At 36.2% G+C, this 13,468-nt stretch overlaps 2 protein-coding genes across 21 annotated transcripts in view; one reads left to right on the top strand and one right to left on the bottom strand.

Annotated features, from left to right (window-relative positions):
* The first annotated feature begins 711 nt into the window (after window positions 1-711).
* Window positions 712-4,272, top strand: LOC101742199 (uracil phosphoribosyltransferase homolog). Of its 2 annotated transcripts, none has more exons than XM_004924741.4 (4): window positions 712-934; window positions 1,234-1,426; window positions 1,705-1,872; window positions 3,517-4,272. In XM_004924741.4, the coding sequence occupies exons 1-4, from the start codon at window positions 807-809 to the stop codon at window positions 3,697-3,699; spliced, it is 672 nt and encodes a 223-aa protein (XP_004924798.1). In that variant the 5' UTR covers window positions 712-806; the 3' UTR covers window positions 3,700-4,272. The 2 variants fall into 2 exon arrangements, with proteins under 2 accessions (XP_004924798.1, XP_012544635.1); XM_012689181.4 differs by having other exon boundaries at window positions 719-983.
* Window positions 4,258-13,468, bottom strand: part of LOC101741761 (four and a half LIM domains protein 2) — a 197,722-nt gene continuing 188,511 nt past the window's right edge. For 12 of the 19 annotated variants that reach the window (XM_004924738.5, XM_062674861.1, XM_062674862.1 and 9 more), the window contains 3 exons: window positions 7,383-7,552; window positions 6,162-6,348; window positions 4,258-5,783 (listed from right to left, as the gene is read on the bottom strand). In XM_004924738.5, coding sequence (XP_004924795.2) covers window positions 5,626-5,783; window positions 6,162-6,348; window positions 7,383-7,552 — 515 coding nt within the window. In that variant the 3' untranslated portion in view covers window positions 4,258-5,625. Of the gene's footprint in view, window positions 6,349-7,382; window positions 7,553-13,468 lie in introns of all 19 variants that reach the window. The other 7 variants (XM_062674867.1, XM_062674854.1, XM_062674857.1 and 4 more) reach the window with 1 other exon arrangement.

The following is a 13,468-nucleotide window of genomic DNA, read 5'->3' as shown; positions in this document are numbered from 1 at the left end:
AGCTTATTGAAAATAAATTACTGCTCTTCGCTTCGACCTTATCTACCAGAAAAAATAAATTGCTTTGATATATGGACGAGCTTACCGCCCACCTGGTGTTAAGTAGTTCATCGGACACATAGACATCTACAACGTTAATGCCGCCGCCACTCACCTTGAGATATAAGTTCGAAGTATAGTTACAACGGCTGCTCTACCGTTCGAACTGAAACGCATTACTGCTTTACGGCTGAAATCGGCAATCCTGCCTGGCGGTACCTACTACTACGGTAAAACAAGTTCTATCACCAGTAATTATGCAAATTATAATTTTGAGAATTTGATTTTTATTACACGATGTTGTTCCTTCACCGTGGAAGTCAATCGTGAACATATTTGTTAAGTACGTATTTCATTAGAAATAATTGGTACCTACCAGTGGGATTCGAACACGTGTTATCCTTTAAGCCACGACGACTTCATATTTATTACATAAAATTGCTATTAGGTACGGCCTAATCTTGTTTTGCTGTTTTTTTTAATCGTTTGACACTTGAGTAAAATGTGTTGGGTACAAGCAATTCCTACTTTAACTATTCACCATTACTGCAAATACCCGTAACATATGCCACATTCAGTGTATATCTGTCTATAAATCTATTATATTTGAATTTTGTCTCTGTTGGGCTTAAAACGCAATGCCTTTGCTACTGTCGTACTGAGAGACACTTGACAGTATAGTAATTGACATTGACAGCTAGTCATACATTTCATTTTTATGATTTAGTCGTGGTTTAAAATAAAACAACAAATTGTTTTGGATTAAAATGGAAATAATTGATCAAGACATCAGGCAGTGGGACGCAGATGATGTTAAAGAACAGTTCGGGGACAGTCTGACTCTTTTGCCATCTAATGATAACATAAAAGAATTACAAACCATACTACGGGACAAGTGAGTGAGGTTAAGTTTCGTGTCATTCAACTGGCCATCATATGGTTTGGTATGGTTTATAAAATCGTGAATAAAAAAAAAAAATTATATCAGAATTTAAATAAAGAAATGCCATCTGCTGTATTTTGAGGTTGCAGTTTTTTTTTTTTTTTTGAATGAGCAGCAAAAATAAGAACCCTTTCTACCATTAAACACATAAGATACATGATATTACGCACACAATGTATCAATCAACCTGAAAAATCTATAAACAGTCTTGCTATTGCTTAAAATAATTTCTCCATTTTGTTTAATTTCAGGAACACAAGTCGTAGTGATTTCAAGTTCTATGCGGATCGTCTCATTCGTCTGGTAATAGAAGAGAGTTTGAACAAATTACCTTATACTGAGTGTGAGGTTGTTACTCCTACTGGAGCAATATATAAAGGACTTAAATATGGAGCTGGGAACTGTGGTGTGTCTATTGTGCGTTCAGGAGAAGCAATGGAACAGGTGAATTAATATTGCAGTTCATCTTCTCCATTATGGTGGAACAACCTAAGTTTGCCGAGAGTTACCTATTAGTTTTGGATCCTTTGGAAATTTTCGTCAAAGTCTCAAATATTTGATGGGTGGCTGTATCACCCTACTGTTATTATGTCTTAAGTAATTGAATACTGCAACGGAACTTTAGCTTGAGGATTTGAGTTAAATTTTTCATAGTTCTGGAATATTACGAATTCTATCATTTTATGCTGTAATAATTTGCAACATCATTAATTATGTTTCAGGGCCTTAGAGACTGTTGTAGATCTATTCGGATTGGTAAAATCTTAGTAGAAAGTGATACTGACACACATGAAGCTCATGTTGTATATGCGAAGTTTCCAGAAGACATTGCAAGACGACAGGTGTTGCTCATGTACCCAATAATGTCTACAGGAAATACAGTTAAACAGGTTATTAAATTTATTTAGTGACTTTAGTATTGTAAGCTTTACTTAGCTTGAGCTTTTGGGTGTGGGAATACTCATGTCTCTCATACTCACGGACTAACCAGCAGAAGAGGCAAGCCACAGGGGCGTAAAACCTGGAACCTGGTGGAGGGCAGTGGTAGCCATCAGTACCAAAGTGAAACGAAAGAGCCATATATTCTGAACCGATTCACTCTTGGATTACTATAGTCACTGAGGCCATAGTACCGCGATGTAGAAAGTAATGGGAACCTACTACATTATTAATCTCATGAGAGTTGCAATGATGAGTAAGACAGAGAATATCACATACAGCATCAACGCAACCACAACCATTCTGACAAGAGTGTCTGACTGAGAAGAAAAAAGAAGTATGGTAAACCTGGAGTTTTTGCTATGAAACAGTGATGTATGTCAATTTTAACTGTGAGACAACTGTACAATATAACTGAGGTTAACACCTCATGTTTCAAGATGAATGTGTGTGAGAGTGTATGATGCAACATCTCTGAGTTCCAATAACCACTTAACACCAAGCAGGCTGTGAGGTTGTTAACACATCAACTACGTAATTAGAAAGTTCTTGTTTTTGCATAATTTTCTAGTTTATAGTAGCTTTTGTAGTATAATAGCACTAAGTTTTGTTCTAGATAAGTAAATTAATTTCAGCACAATTGTAAAAGAAAAAGGCATTTTGATTACTATACAAATTTACCCCAGAGGGGCATTTGAAGCACACTTATTGCTAAAGTATCAAATTTCTTTATAGGATTCCTTCTTTGTTTTCTCCTTTCAAATGTAGGAATAGGATGTAAAAAAATCCTGGTTTGCAAATCAAGAGGCACATCCAATTCAGTACAGTTGGAATCTTATTAATGGTTGAATTTACAGTATATTTATACATTACATAATATATGGGTGTGATTGTATTTTTTATAATAATGTAATAAAAGTTATTTTTCTGGTGGTAGTATTGTACACATGAACATACATGGTTGTTTTGCTTGTGTATGCTGCGGAGTGATTATACTTTATGGTCTGCAGCATCTAAGAGCTACTATACAAGATAACTGAAACTTCTTTAACTTCTTTCTTCTTTTTAATTAGTGTTAGGACGTCTTGTGAGTCCACGCCGGTAGGTACCACCACCCTGCCTATTTCTGCTGTGAAACAGTAATGCGTTTCGGTTTGAAGGGTGGGCCAGCCGCTGTAACTATACTTGAGACCTTAGAACTTATACCTCAAGGTGGGTGGCGCATTTACGTTGTAGATGTCTATGGGCTCCAGTAACCACTTAACTCCAGGTGGGCTGTGAGCTCGTCCACCATTCAAAGCAATAAAAAAAAGAAAGTTTTCTGGTAGTAGTATTGTGCACATGGACGTACATGGTTGTTTTGCTTGTGTCTGCTGTGGAGCGATTATACTTCATGCTCTGTGGCATCTAAGAGCCACTATACAAGATAACTGAAACTTTAATTTTATGTCTCATGGTTGTGATGTTTATGTGCTGTATTGACAGTGGTGTCAATTGGCTAAGTGGCAACAGGCCAGTTTCCACATGCAAGGCCTATGACTTGTATCAAATTTATATAATATAATCCTCAAATTTCAACAAATTTTAAATTACAGGCTGTAAATGTATTAAAGCAACACGGAGTCAAAGAAGAAAGAATCATTTTATCGAATTTATTCTGCACACCGGCAGCGGTACAAGCTGTAGTCGATCACGTACCCAAAATGAAAATATTAACTTCGGAGCTGCATCCTGTGGCCCCAAATCATTTCGGACAGAAGTACTTCGGAACTGATTGATACGAAGACGAATTCGAGGTCTAGACAGACCAAAAATAATACTAATGCCGAGAAGCACCTGAACTTGTTCTAAAATGTGTTTTTAATGAGAAATGTATGCTTGCGATTAAATTTCGAAATTATCGTCTTATTCGTCGTATTCTTAGTAAGATGTATCCTTGAAAATTCAATGTTAAATGATACCAATGAATATTATAGTTTTAACCTATTAAAGATAATAAAAAAAACATATTCCTATTGTAGAGTAAGTGACTATTTATTAATGTATTAAAAAATGTTTTATGCAACTTTGAAAATAATACAATACGCACATAATTGTATGTTTCTCTCTATGGTCAAGTAAGAGTCTGGTCTTAGCCAGACCTGTGCTATTTCCTAACTATCTTCTAGATACTAAGTTCAATGCAAAAGCACAAAATGCCTGTTTTGTATTTATGAAGGATACAATGAAATAGTTACTGTATTCTTTTTGGTTAAGAATAGCTTTTTAAATATTAACTTATATTGCAATGTAAATTGGAGGTTGCTGTAAATGAAGGTGATAAATAAAAAACAATGTTTTATTTTTGATAATTTATTTCAGTTTCACAGTTTACAATCTATGGGTAGATACAAGTATTTAATTAGATCAGATCACACATGTAAGCAGTTATCATTATAAATTAATAGTTCAACATTTCGAATAATTTAAAACCTTATTAAGTAACCTTTATAAAGTGTTCCCCAAACATTTTAGTTGTTGACTCAATCCAGCTAGTGATATTCTTTAACACAGATGTTACTCACTTATTGTAAGATTCTACACCCTAATAAATATTATTTAACATTGTAAAAATATTGATAACATTCAATTATATCGTAACAAGTTTATTACTTATTCGAGAACAAAAATATTATATTTTTTAATTTTATTAGTAAAACTAAATGTCACTTACAATTACTGTGTTAGATGGCGACCTTCCGATGGCGTATATGGCAACATTACATCTAAAATCTCATTTTTTAAATAACATGTGACACAGCAACACCATCGGCGTCTCTTCGAATAAAAAGTGCGTACTCCCGTATATAAATAAATACTTAAAATATAACAAGTATATTAATACTTTGTCAATATATTCCTTACACACTATGTTACAATATGACAAGCACTTCTTACTAAGTTCGATTATAAATGATGAACAATAAAATTTAGATCTGGCAACACCAGCCAAGATGCCTTCTTACATTACAATGTTGTTAAAATCGAATGTCCTTTTCTGTCACTTCGTTTTTCGAATTGATAGAAAGGAAGGCAAGATTTAGAGGCACAACATTCACATTTATTAAGGTGGTACGAATTATATTAAAACATAATAATTTCAAAATTGACTTAGATATGTTATTAAGGCATCGTGTGAATCCAGCGCCGCAATATAGATCTAGGACTAAATACAACAGCCAAAGCGAAATAACGTGGCGGTTAGCACATCGATACATACATAAAATAAATACAGATTATACGTATTAAATTCGACTATTAGTATCAATATCTGAGTGATAACAGTCTATATAAATATATTATATAGATAATAAATTCAATAGAAAAGCAAATTAAATCAATTTTGTGCATTCACTTTAATTAATTATTTTTTTGTGATTTTTCGTGTATTTTTTACTTTTATTAAATAAAAAAAATATCGTTATTTGGGCACCGTACTAACGTTGGCCCTGCCCTTGCGAAAGTTAAATTTGTCAGTGATGTCGTAAATCTTTTCGCTCGAGGTGTCCTGCTTTCTGAACGCGCACCAGTCTCGGGCGTTAGCGACTACCGGTAGTATGGTATGTTCGCTGCACATCACAAAAACATTTGTCATATATAAATTGTATTGCGTGTGAGGGATGGAGCGATGCGAGAGCGGAAGCGTTGAAGCGAGACAGGTGTATTTACATGAGCTTCTGCTTGGCGCACTCGGGACAGATGATGTCCTGTCCGTCGGTGATGAAGCCCTTGCCGACGAGCGAGGTCTTGCACTGCGCGCAGATGAAGCAGTCGTTGTGCCAGTGTCTGTCTTCGAACGAGATGAAGCGGGTGCCGCCGATACCTGGAAACGTCACATTTCATTTGGACCGTTCTAATTTAGTTGTTTTTGGAACGAAGTTATGGGACGATGCGGAGGGGTACCCTAACCGGGAAAAAACGTTTGTAACGTAAGATTTTTATTAGTAATGCACACAGTGTACGACTTAAGTATCTAATAACGTACAAAAAATAACATATTTTTTTATCATTCATTGACCACGATCTCAGAGCGTTCGTTTGCGCAACTCATGCAAACAACCGTGAATGAAGTGTACCACAATAAGTTCGCACGTTTTATTTTCTTTATACCTCGAATAGAACTTAAAATTAATATTTTTATAATAAGGAACTTCGCTACTACCTGTTTTTTTTTTTTTTTTGGAGTGCCAGTTCGTCATACCTGTGATGGGCTTGGTGCAAGAAGTGCAGCGCTTGGCGAACAGTTCCCCGAAGCACTCGGCGCAGTAGGGCTTCTCGTCGCGCGAAGTGAACCGCTGGCCGGCGAGCGACGTGTTGCAGTTCGTGCACGTGAAGCACTCGCGGTGCCATGGCTCGTTCTTGTACGTCACGCCGCCTTGTGTGATTATCTGGAAATTAAAATCAGAGTTACACTCTCTAGGTATTCTAAACGCATAAATAAAGTTATGGTGCCCCTATGATGTCTCGTCATAGGGGCACCATAACTCTAGCTGAGTGCCCTGAGAGGTTATATCAGCGTAACCTTAACTAGTAACCCTGACGACGTTGCTAACACGAACCCTAGGAAGAGCCGTGCTTCGTAGAATCTACCACCGGATCGGAAACGCGACCCACTGAGAAGATCCGGCAAGAAACTCAGTGGGCTGTATCTGGGGGTTAATTTATGACCGGATGTACCGATGACCGGAGTAAGAATTCGCATATTAGGAAACCTCTTTACTAAAATCCTCCCGATCCTGCGAACCGAATGGTAAAGAGTCGACAACGCTCTACACACGTCATTTTAGATCCTTCCGATCGACTAACGGTGCTTTTAGTTACCTCAAGCACCGGTCATCGTCCTCGCCGAACCCGTCGCTTGCGACGAAGAGTTCGACGAGCAAAGTAACCCACAGACAAGCCCACCGAGTTTCACGCTGGATCTTCTCAGTGGGTCGCGTTTTTTATCTGGTGGTAGATTCTGCGAAGCACTGCTTTTGCTAGGGCTAGTTTTAGCAACGTCGTCAGGTTTCAGCCCCATGAGCTCACCTACTACTTCTATGAATCTAGTATAACCCCTCAAGGTTACTAGAATAGGTAGGAAAAAAATCTAAAATTCGTAGGCGTTCTCTTGTCCGTCTCTTGTCAGTAGTAAAACAAGCAATATTTGTGTGTTCCATATATTTTAAACTTCAATTTTGTATAGGAGGGTTGGCGCTTCTAGATACCTACATAATGACTGTTTTTTTAATAAAATCGAATAGATAAAAGAAGTTAGAATCAAATAGATAAAAGAAGTTAGTTAGTTAAAGCGGCCAATGGTCGGAGGCGCTGGCGGGACATTACAAGGAGTAAAATTATGTCGTAGTACAATGGTCACGACCCTCAGCAGTGCGGAAACGACCCAAGGAGGAGAAAAGAAGTTAATGTACTGTGTAGGTACCTTGTTACACTTGACGCAGCGGGTGGCGAACTTGTCCTCGTAGCAGCCGGCGCAGTAGATCTCTTGCTCGCGCGGGATGAAGCTCTTCGTGCCGATCGGGTTCTTGCAGACAACGCAGCAGAAGCACTTCTCGTGCCACTGCCTGGTCTTGTACTCCATCTTCTTGGTTCCTGAAACCAAGCATAAAGACCTTTTTAATATCATCTATAATTACTTCTGCAAATATAAATTAAGGAGTAACATTTTTTGTTTATGCCCCTAACATACAATCACTTCAATGAATTTAACAACATTTCGTTAACGATAACGACTTATTTTTAACGATATTGTCTAAAATATACGCAAAAATCAGCTTGGAGAATTTACGTGAGGTAAGTAATGTTTTTATGTACCTTGATTACCTGATTGATACCTAGAAATTTGCTGAGCGAGCTATCAGATAGGCATGCGGTCCTAGTACATACTAACACTATTCAATTGGCCACATTTCGTTAGTCAGAAAATACGTGACGTCCTGTGATTCTGGTATCTCGAGCTAAATCATATTAGTTTGATAGAATACGTGTGCTTACCTATTAGGTACTTTAGCGAAATTATAGGGATATAACTAAAAATTTAAGTTGAGGTTTTTTTTTTTTTTAAATTGCTTTCGCGTGGGGCAAGTTCATTTGTATAATGTTCAATTTGTAGTTTATCGTTTCCAGTCGACCTCGCGATTTCAAGTTCAGCGATCTTCCGGCAAGGTCTCGCAATAAAACTACATGAAAACATTGTGAAAGCGACGTTTTTACGACCGGAAACGGATGCGGAACGGTACAAACCTTACCATTTATGAATCGAGTTTTTGAAAAGCAATTTGTGGTGCCTCTTGTAGTTGAGGGCAATCGAGTTTCGCAAAGAAATATTCAAGAGTAAAAATCACAGTCCATCTGTTGCTTGTTGGTTTTAATTCACCTTTTTCCGAACGAAGACTATTTAGCTTTAAAATTAACAATTTTCGTAAACACACCGTTACTCATACGGTGGATGTAAATCTTCATAAAATATGTCTATTTTGTAACAACCTGTCATTATGCTCAATATATAAATCGAACACAATAATTAATAGTCATAAATTATAATTTGGAAACAAATTAAATTCAAGATTGTCTATTTTTGGTTCAATCAATATTTTTATATGTTGTGTTGTTAATTAATTACTATACAACTAGCAACTACTATATTCTTAAATGCTTATTTAGGTATGTATCATCATCGTATTCTAACGTCTTGGCTGAGTTTTTATTCATTTATTAGCGGACCCGAAAGACTTCGTAGTGCCTCAATCGATAAATAAAAAACCTAAACTTTTGTATAAAATAAAATTAAAACAAACAAAAGGAATCGGTCCGACGGGGGACACATCAAAGGCGAAACAAAATTGTTATTTTTATTTAATTCCGAGCATTTTCATATTTATCTATCTTTTAAACCTTCTCTGGACTTCCACAAAAAATTCAAGACTAAAATTAGCCAAATCGGTTCAGCCGTTCTCGAGTTTTAGCGAGACTAACGAAGAGCAATTCAATAGATAAATTTCAATTATCAAAATTATTTTAATATACTACTTCGCTTCGAAGCGGTTTCGTATTTTAATTTAAGGCAGAATCGGAAACAGTAAGGATTTTGTCACCTTTTTTATTCAGTCCACATAATACATTTTACATAAAAAAAAAATATCATTTTCGTTAATAGAATCGGTCAGACTGGTTTTAAATCTCAACAATGTTTGTAGTGTGTAAATTTATATCTTTTGTAGGAGTTTGTACGTAATCGATGTAGGGACGTATTCGTAAGAATTCATGTCAGAGGTTGCATGCTTGATTATTCCGTCCTTGACAACTTACATGGGTTACAGGGGGTTATATTTGAGCGATGCACGCAACGTGGCTGATACGGACTGCATTTTACAACGTTTTTCTTATTTCGTTGTTTCGTTTCGCTCAACGTTCTTTTCAACGACGCGGTTTTCAACTTTATTGATGCACTCGTAGTTTTATCGCGAAATGTTTTAAGTACAAAATGTTCAATAAACCTATAAAATGTTTCTCGAATTTCGTTGTATGAATATCGTGAATCGAATCCAAATTCGATGGTGTGTTTTGTACCTTATGCCTCATGGTAAGCTAGTTGCATCCAAGTTGTAATGTGCATTTATTTATTTACTTACATGTTCGCATACAGACTACTTCTATTTCATCGTATTTGTTTTGTTTAGTGACTGTTTCGAAGCCTTTTCCCCAGTCATCGTTCTCGTCGAACCCGTCGCTTGCTCGACGAGTGACCCATAGACACAGCCCACTGAGTGGGTTTATTGTAATAAAGTCAATAATGTCGTTTAAAACACAATTACTTCACAATAATTTACATTTGTAAAAGCAACCCTCAGAGCAACAGAACAAGCCGGCGGTTTCGTTCTGAATCTCTGTCCATTTTACCAACTGAGTTTCTCGCCGGATCTTCTCAGTGGGTCAGGATTGCGATCCAGCGGTAAATTCTGCGAAGCACTGCTGTTGCTAGGACCAACATTATCTCAGGTTGAGCCCCGTGAGCTCACCTACCAGTCACAGTCTAGCTAGAATAGCCCCTTAGGCTACCAACGTATAGGTAGGAGCAAAAAGAATTGTCCACCTGCCGCCTCTTTATATTGGAGACTCAGCGCTTACTCTATAAATTCTATCAAAACAAAACAACATCTTATCGTTGAAAAACAATATATAAAAAACTTGTTTTTACTTGTGACTTCTTCTTTCAATTAAATCCAATGTCTGTACATTTGTAAATCTTAGTCATATATCATTTTACTTTTGCTTCCGTATCTCAAATATACAGCAAATTGTAAAACTTATGTCGCTTGCTTCGGAGCTTTTAGCAAAAGTTGCGAATCGCAATCGCAATCAGCTTTCGTTTTCTTATTGAAACGAAACTTTAAATGGAAAAAGTTTATCATCCGATTTAAGCTTTAAATTTGATAGTTTCGTATACACGCATCTTTATGCGTGTATTTACATAACGTTTACAAAACCAATTGAGCTGTAATTAAAGTGAAGACAAAGGATATTTATTAGAATTGAACCTTTACTGGTGGTAGGACCTCTTGTGAGTCCGCGCGGGTAGGTACCACCGCCCTGTCTATTTCTGCCGTGAAGCAGTAATGCGTTTCGGTTTGAAGGGTGGGGCAGCCGCTGTAACTATACTAAGATCTTAGAACTTTTGTCTCAAGATGGGTGGCGCATTTACGTTGTAGATGTCTATGGGCTCCAGTAACCACTTAATACCAAGTGGGCTGTCAGCTCGTCCACCAATCCAAGCAATAAAAAAAATATTTGGAATTAATTACGTTAATATAAATAACTTTCATTTCTAAGCGTGTTTTCTTTTAACATTTTTCTAATTTGAGCGCTTTAATATCACCTCACGCACTACATTTGATTTCAGGAAAAAAACATGTCTATTTCTTTTTCACTCTACATTCGTCGAATCCCTCATGAGAAAACTGAGCAAAATCCATCACACTAGTTTACCGTTCGCGTGTTTCCGACATCCGAACTATACATAATAACAGAATGTCGTGACTGGAGTTTAATATCTATGTTGAACTACACTACTATGCACGGATCGCTCTGAACGTACGAATGTATCTTATTCTGAAAGGTCTACGAACTTTAACGTTTCGATCTAGGCGTGTTTTGTTTTAAGACTGTTATGTCGAATTGAGTGTTGAGAATAGAAATTTTTATTTTTATTTTACACTACATAAATTTAGTAAAAAAAAAAAACATAAAGAAGTAGTGCTTCCGATTGTGACGGATAGATTGTATAATTGTGGATTCCTGACACCTTAAAGTTATATGATAAAAAAAAAAACATTATATGGTTCGTTATTTGAAAATCAGTGAGTAATAGAAAGGTAAATTTCCATTTGCCATTTGTTTGACATACGGACCTTTTGCCTGCAAAGCTCCTTGTGTGGCAACACCGACATTGCAAATGAAGCAGTTCACCTACACGCGAGGCTTAGTTAAAACTGTACCGCCTATAACTACGGGTAATTAATATTTATAGATAGAAACTAAGAGGTACTCAGACTCAGAAGCAATCAATGTTTTATTTAAGGACCAGTTTCAACAAATACATGTATGCTCCAAACAGCAACAGCTACATACGGTGTGTTTTTTGTTAGACCAGAAATGTTCATTGATATATAGGACAGTCAGTTAAGGCCTCAGATTTTTCCGAAGAATATTGGAACGTCACCGAAACCTTTAAACAATCATGAAATGCCTTGCAAAAGTAGTTCAATAAAAATCCATTAGGTAACTAGCTTATCCTGACAGCCTAAAATATTTAGTGTATTTTATATGTTTGACAGCTGACGTTACTTATTTATAAAAAAATTGCTTAAAATAGTGTTTTGTGGCTTAAATTACTTAAAGTGTTAATGAATCTTCGATAACCCTTGATATTCAGCGGCGCTGTAGGTTAAGGTTTAATAAGCATATCTCAAGGGGAAATTGCGCTTTCCATAGGCCATAAACGTAAATGGAGATCCAACATGCCCGGTCTTGTGAAAGCTGTAGCTTGCGATAGCATTGAAAAGGTGATCGTAAATTGTCACGAATTAATATTTTCCAATGTATCTATTGGCAATTCCATATGTTTATAGTAGGTTAGTTAGTATAGTATAGTTGTTTATAGGTAGTAGTATATTTTCGAGGAAGTATTCTTCGAAGTATTTCGAGGAAGTTTTGGTAATATTGCGTTTGTATTTTGAACCCGACATTCATAACAATAATGTCTTGGAAATTACCTACCCATGCGTGGCTACTTTTCAGCCTACCGTCAGTAATTATGCGTAATTTTAAATATTCAGTGAGACTTATCACCAGTAGAGTCGTTAAGTTAATTGTTTCAAAGAAGTTGTTTCGAAACATCGAGAGAAAATCGTAAGACATTTTTATTTATTTAGATATTAAGCTTATCTTTTTAGCTTAGCTTAGTCTTTCCTTGTACTAACATACTAGCGCGTAATGTAATGTGTAATAACGAAGTATCGAGTTTAGAAATTTGTTGCTGTACATCCGAATTATCGGCAAGTGCCAAAAAAAAATCACAAAAGTAAAAACGATAAAAATTTAAAATCGATTTTCGCTCAACTCTTCGAAATTTCGTGATAGTCTACGAAATATTGCATTTGAGTGTAAAAACAGGTGCTCTAAAGAAAGTTTTGTACAGACTGCAAACATAGATCTTTACTTAGTAACACACTGTTGGTGTCAATAATAACTGTAAACATGTTAATGTTACATTTGATGAAATTTACTATTATTATGACTGAAAATAAAATGTCTTATTTTATTGGCCACGGTAATCAACAGAGCTAGTGAAAGTCAAATGTATATAGGGCACAGTTTTGAATATTTGTGTCATTGTCTGCGATCAATTCTGTCCTTACAAAATTTCGAATATAGCTTCCCATACAAAAAATTTCTAAATACAAAATTATGGATATGTTTAGAATTTTCAATTACGTACGGCCAGTGTTTCAAACATTCAATGATTCAGGCAAACAGTCGAAGGCCGGCTATAAGGAATGACGTCAGCGGCGACCGCGTGGGCTGAACATTGAACTACAAACTTTTCTACCTACCTATACCTGCCCGCACCGTCCGATAAGTGTGAACAACTCCATCAAGGATGCTCCTTGTTTTAAATCGGCATCGACATATTAGGATAACACTTTTAGAATAACTGTACGAGAATAAAGTATAATGTAATATTTGATTTAGAGTTACTATTTTATTTTTGCGTTAACGTTTCATATTCCCTATTTTTTATCCACGATTTAGTTTTACTTTTTTTTTACATTGATTTTGTTGATTTTTGCCGCGTACCTTGCAACACCGAACTGCGGACGTCACGTTTGCCTAAAACTAATAAGGTATTAATGTATTTGCCTACAGTTCGACAAATACCACCTATAATTTATCTAAAATTGAGTGGTTTCTTCGTTTTGCAAATGGCCCACAGTAAACTCCTATTAATGT

This window comes from Bombyx mori, chromosome 22, assembly GCF_030269925.1.
Source record: "Bombyx mori chromosome 22, ASM3026992v2".
In the NCBI taxonomy this organism is placed as follows: domain Eukaryota; kingdom Metazoa; phylum Arthropoda; class Insecta; order Lepidoptera; family Bombycidae; genus Bombyx; species Bombyx mori.
This window is presented reverse-complemented; position numbering and strand designations above follow the sequence as displayed.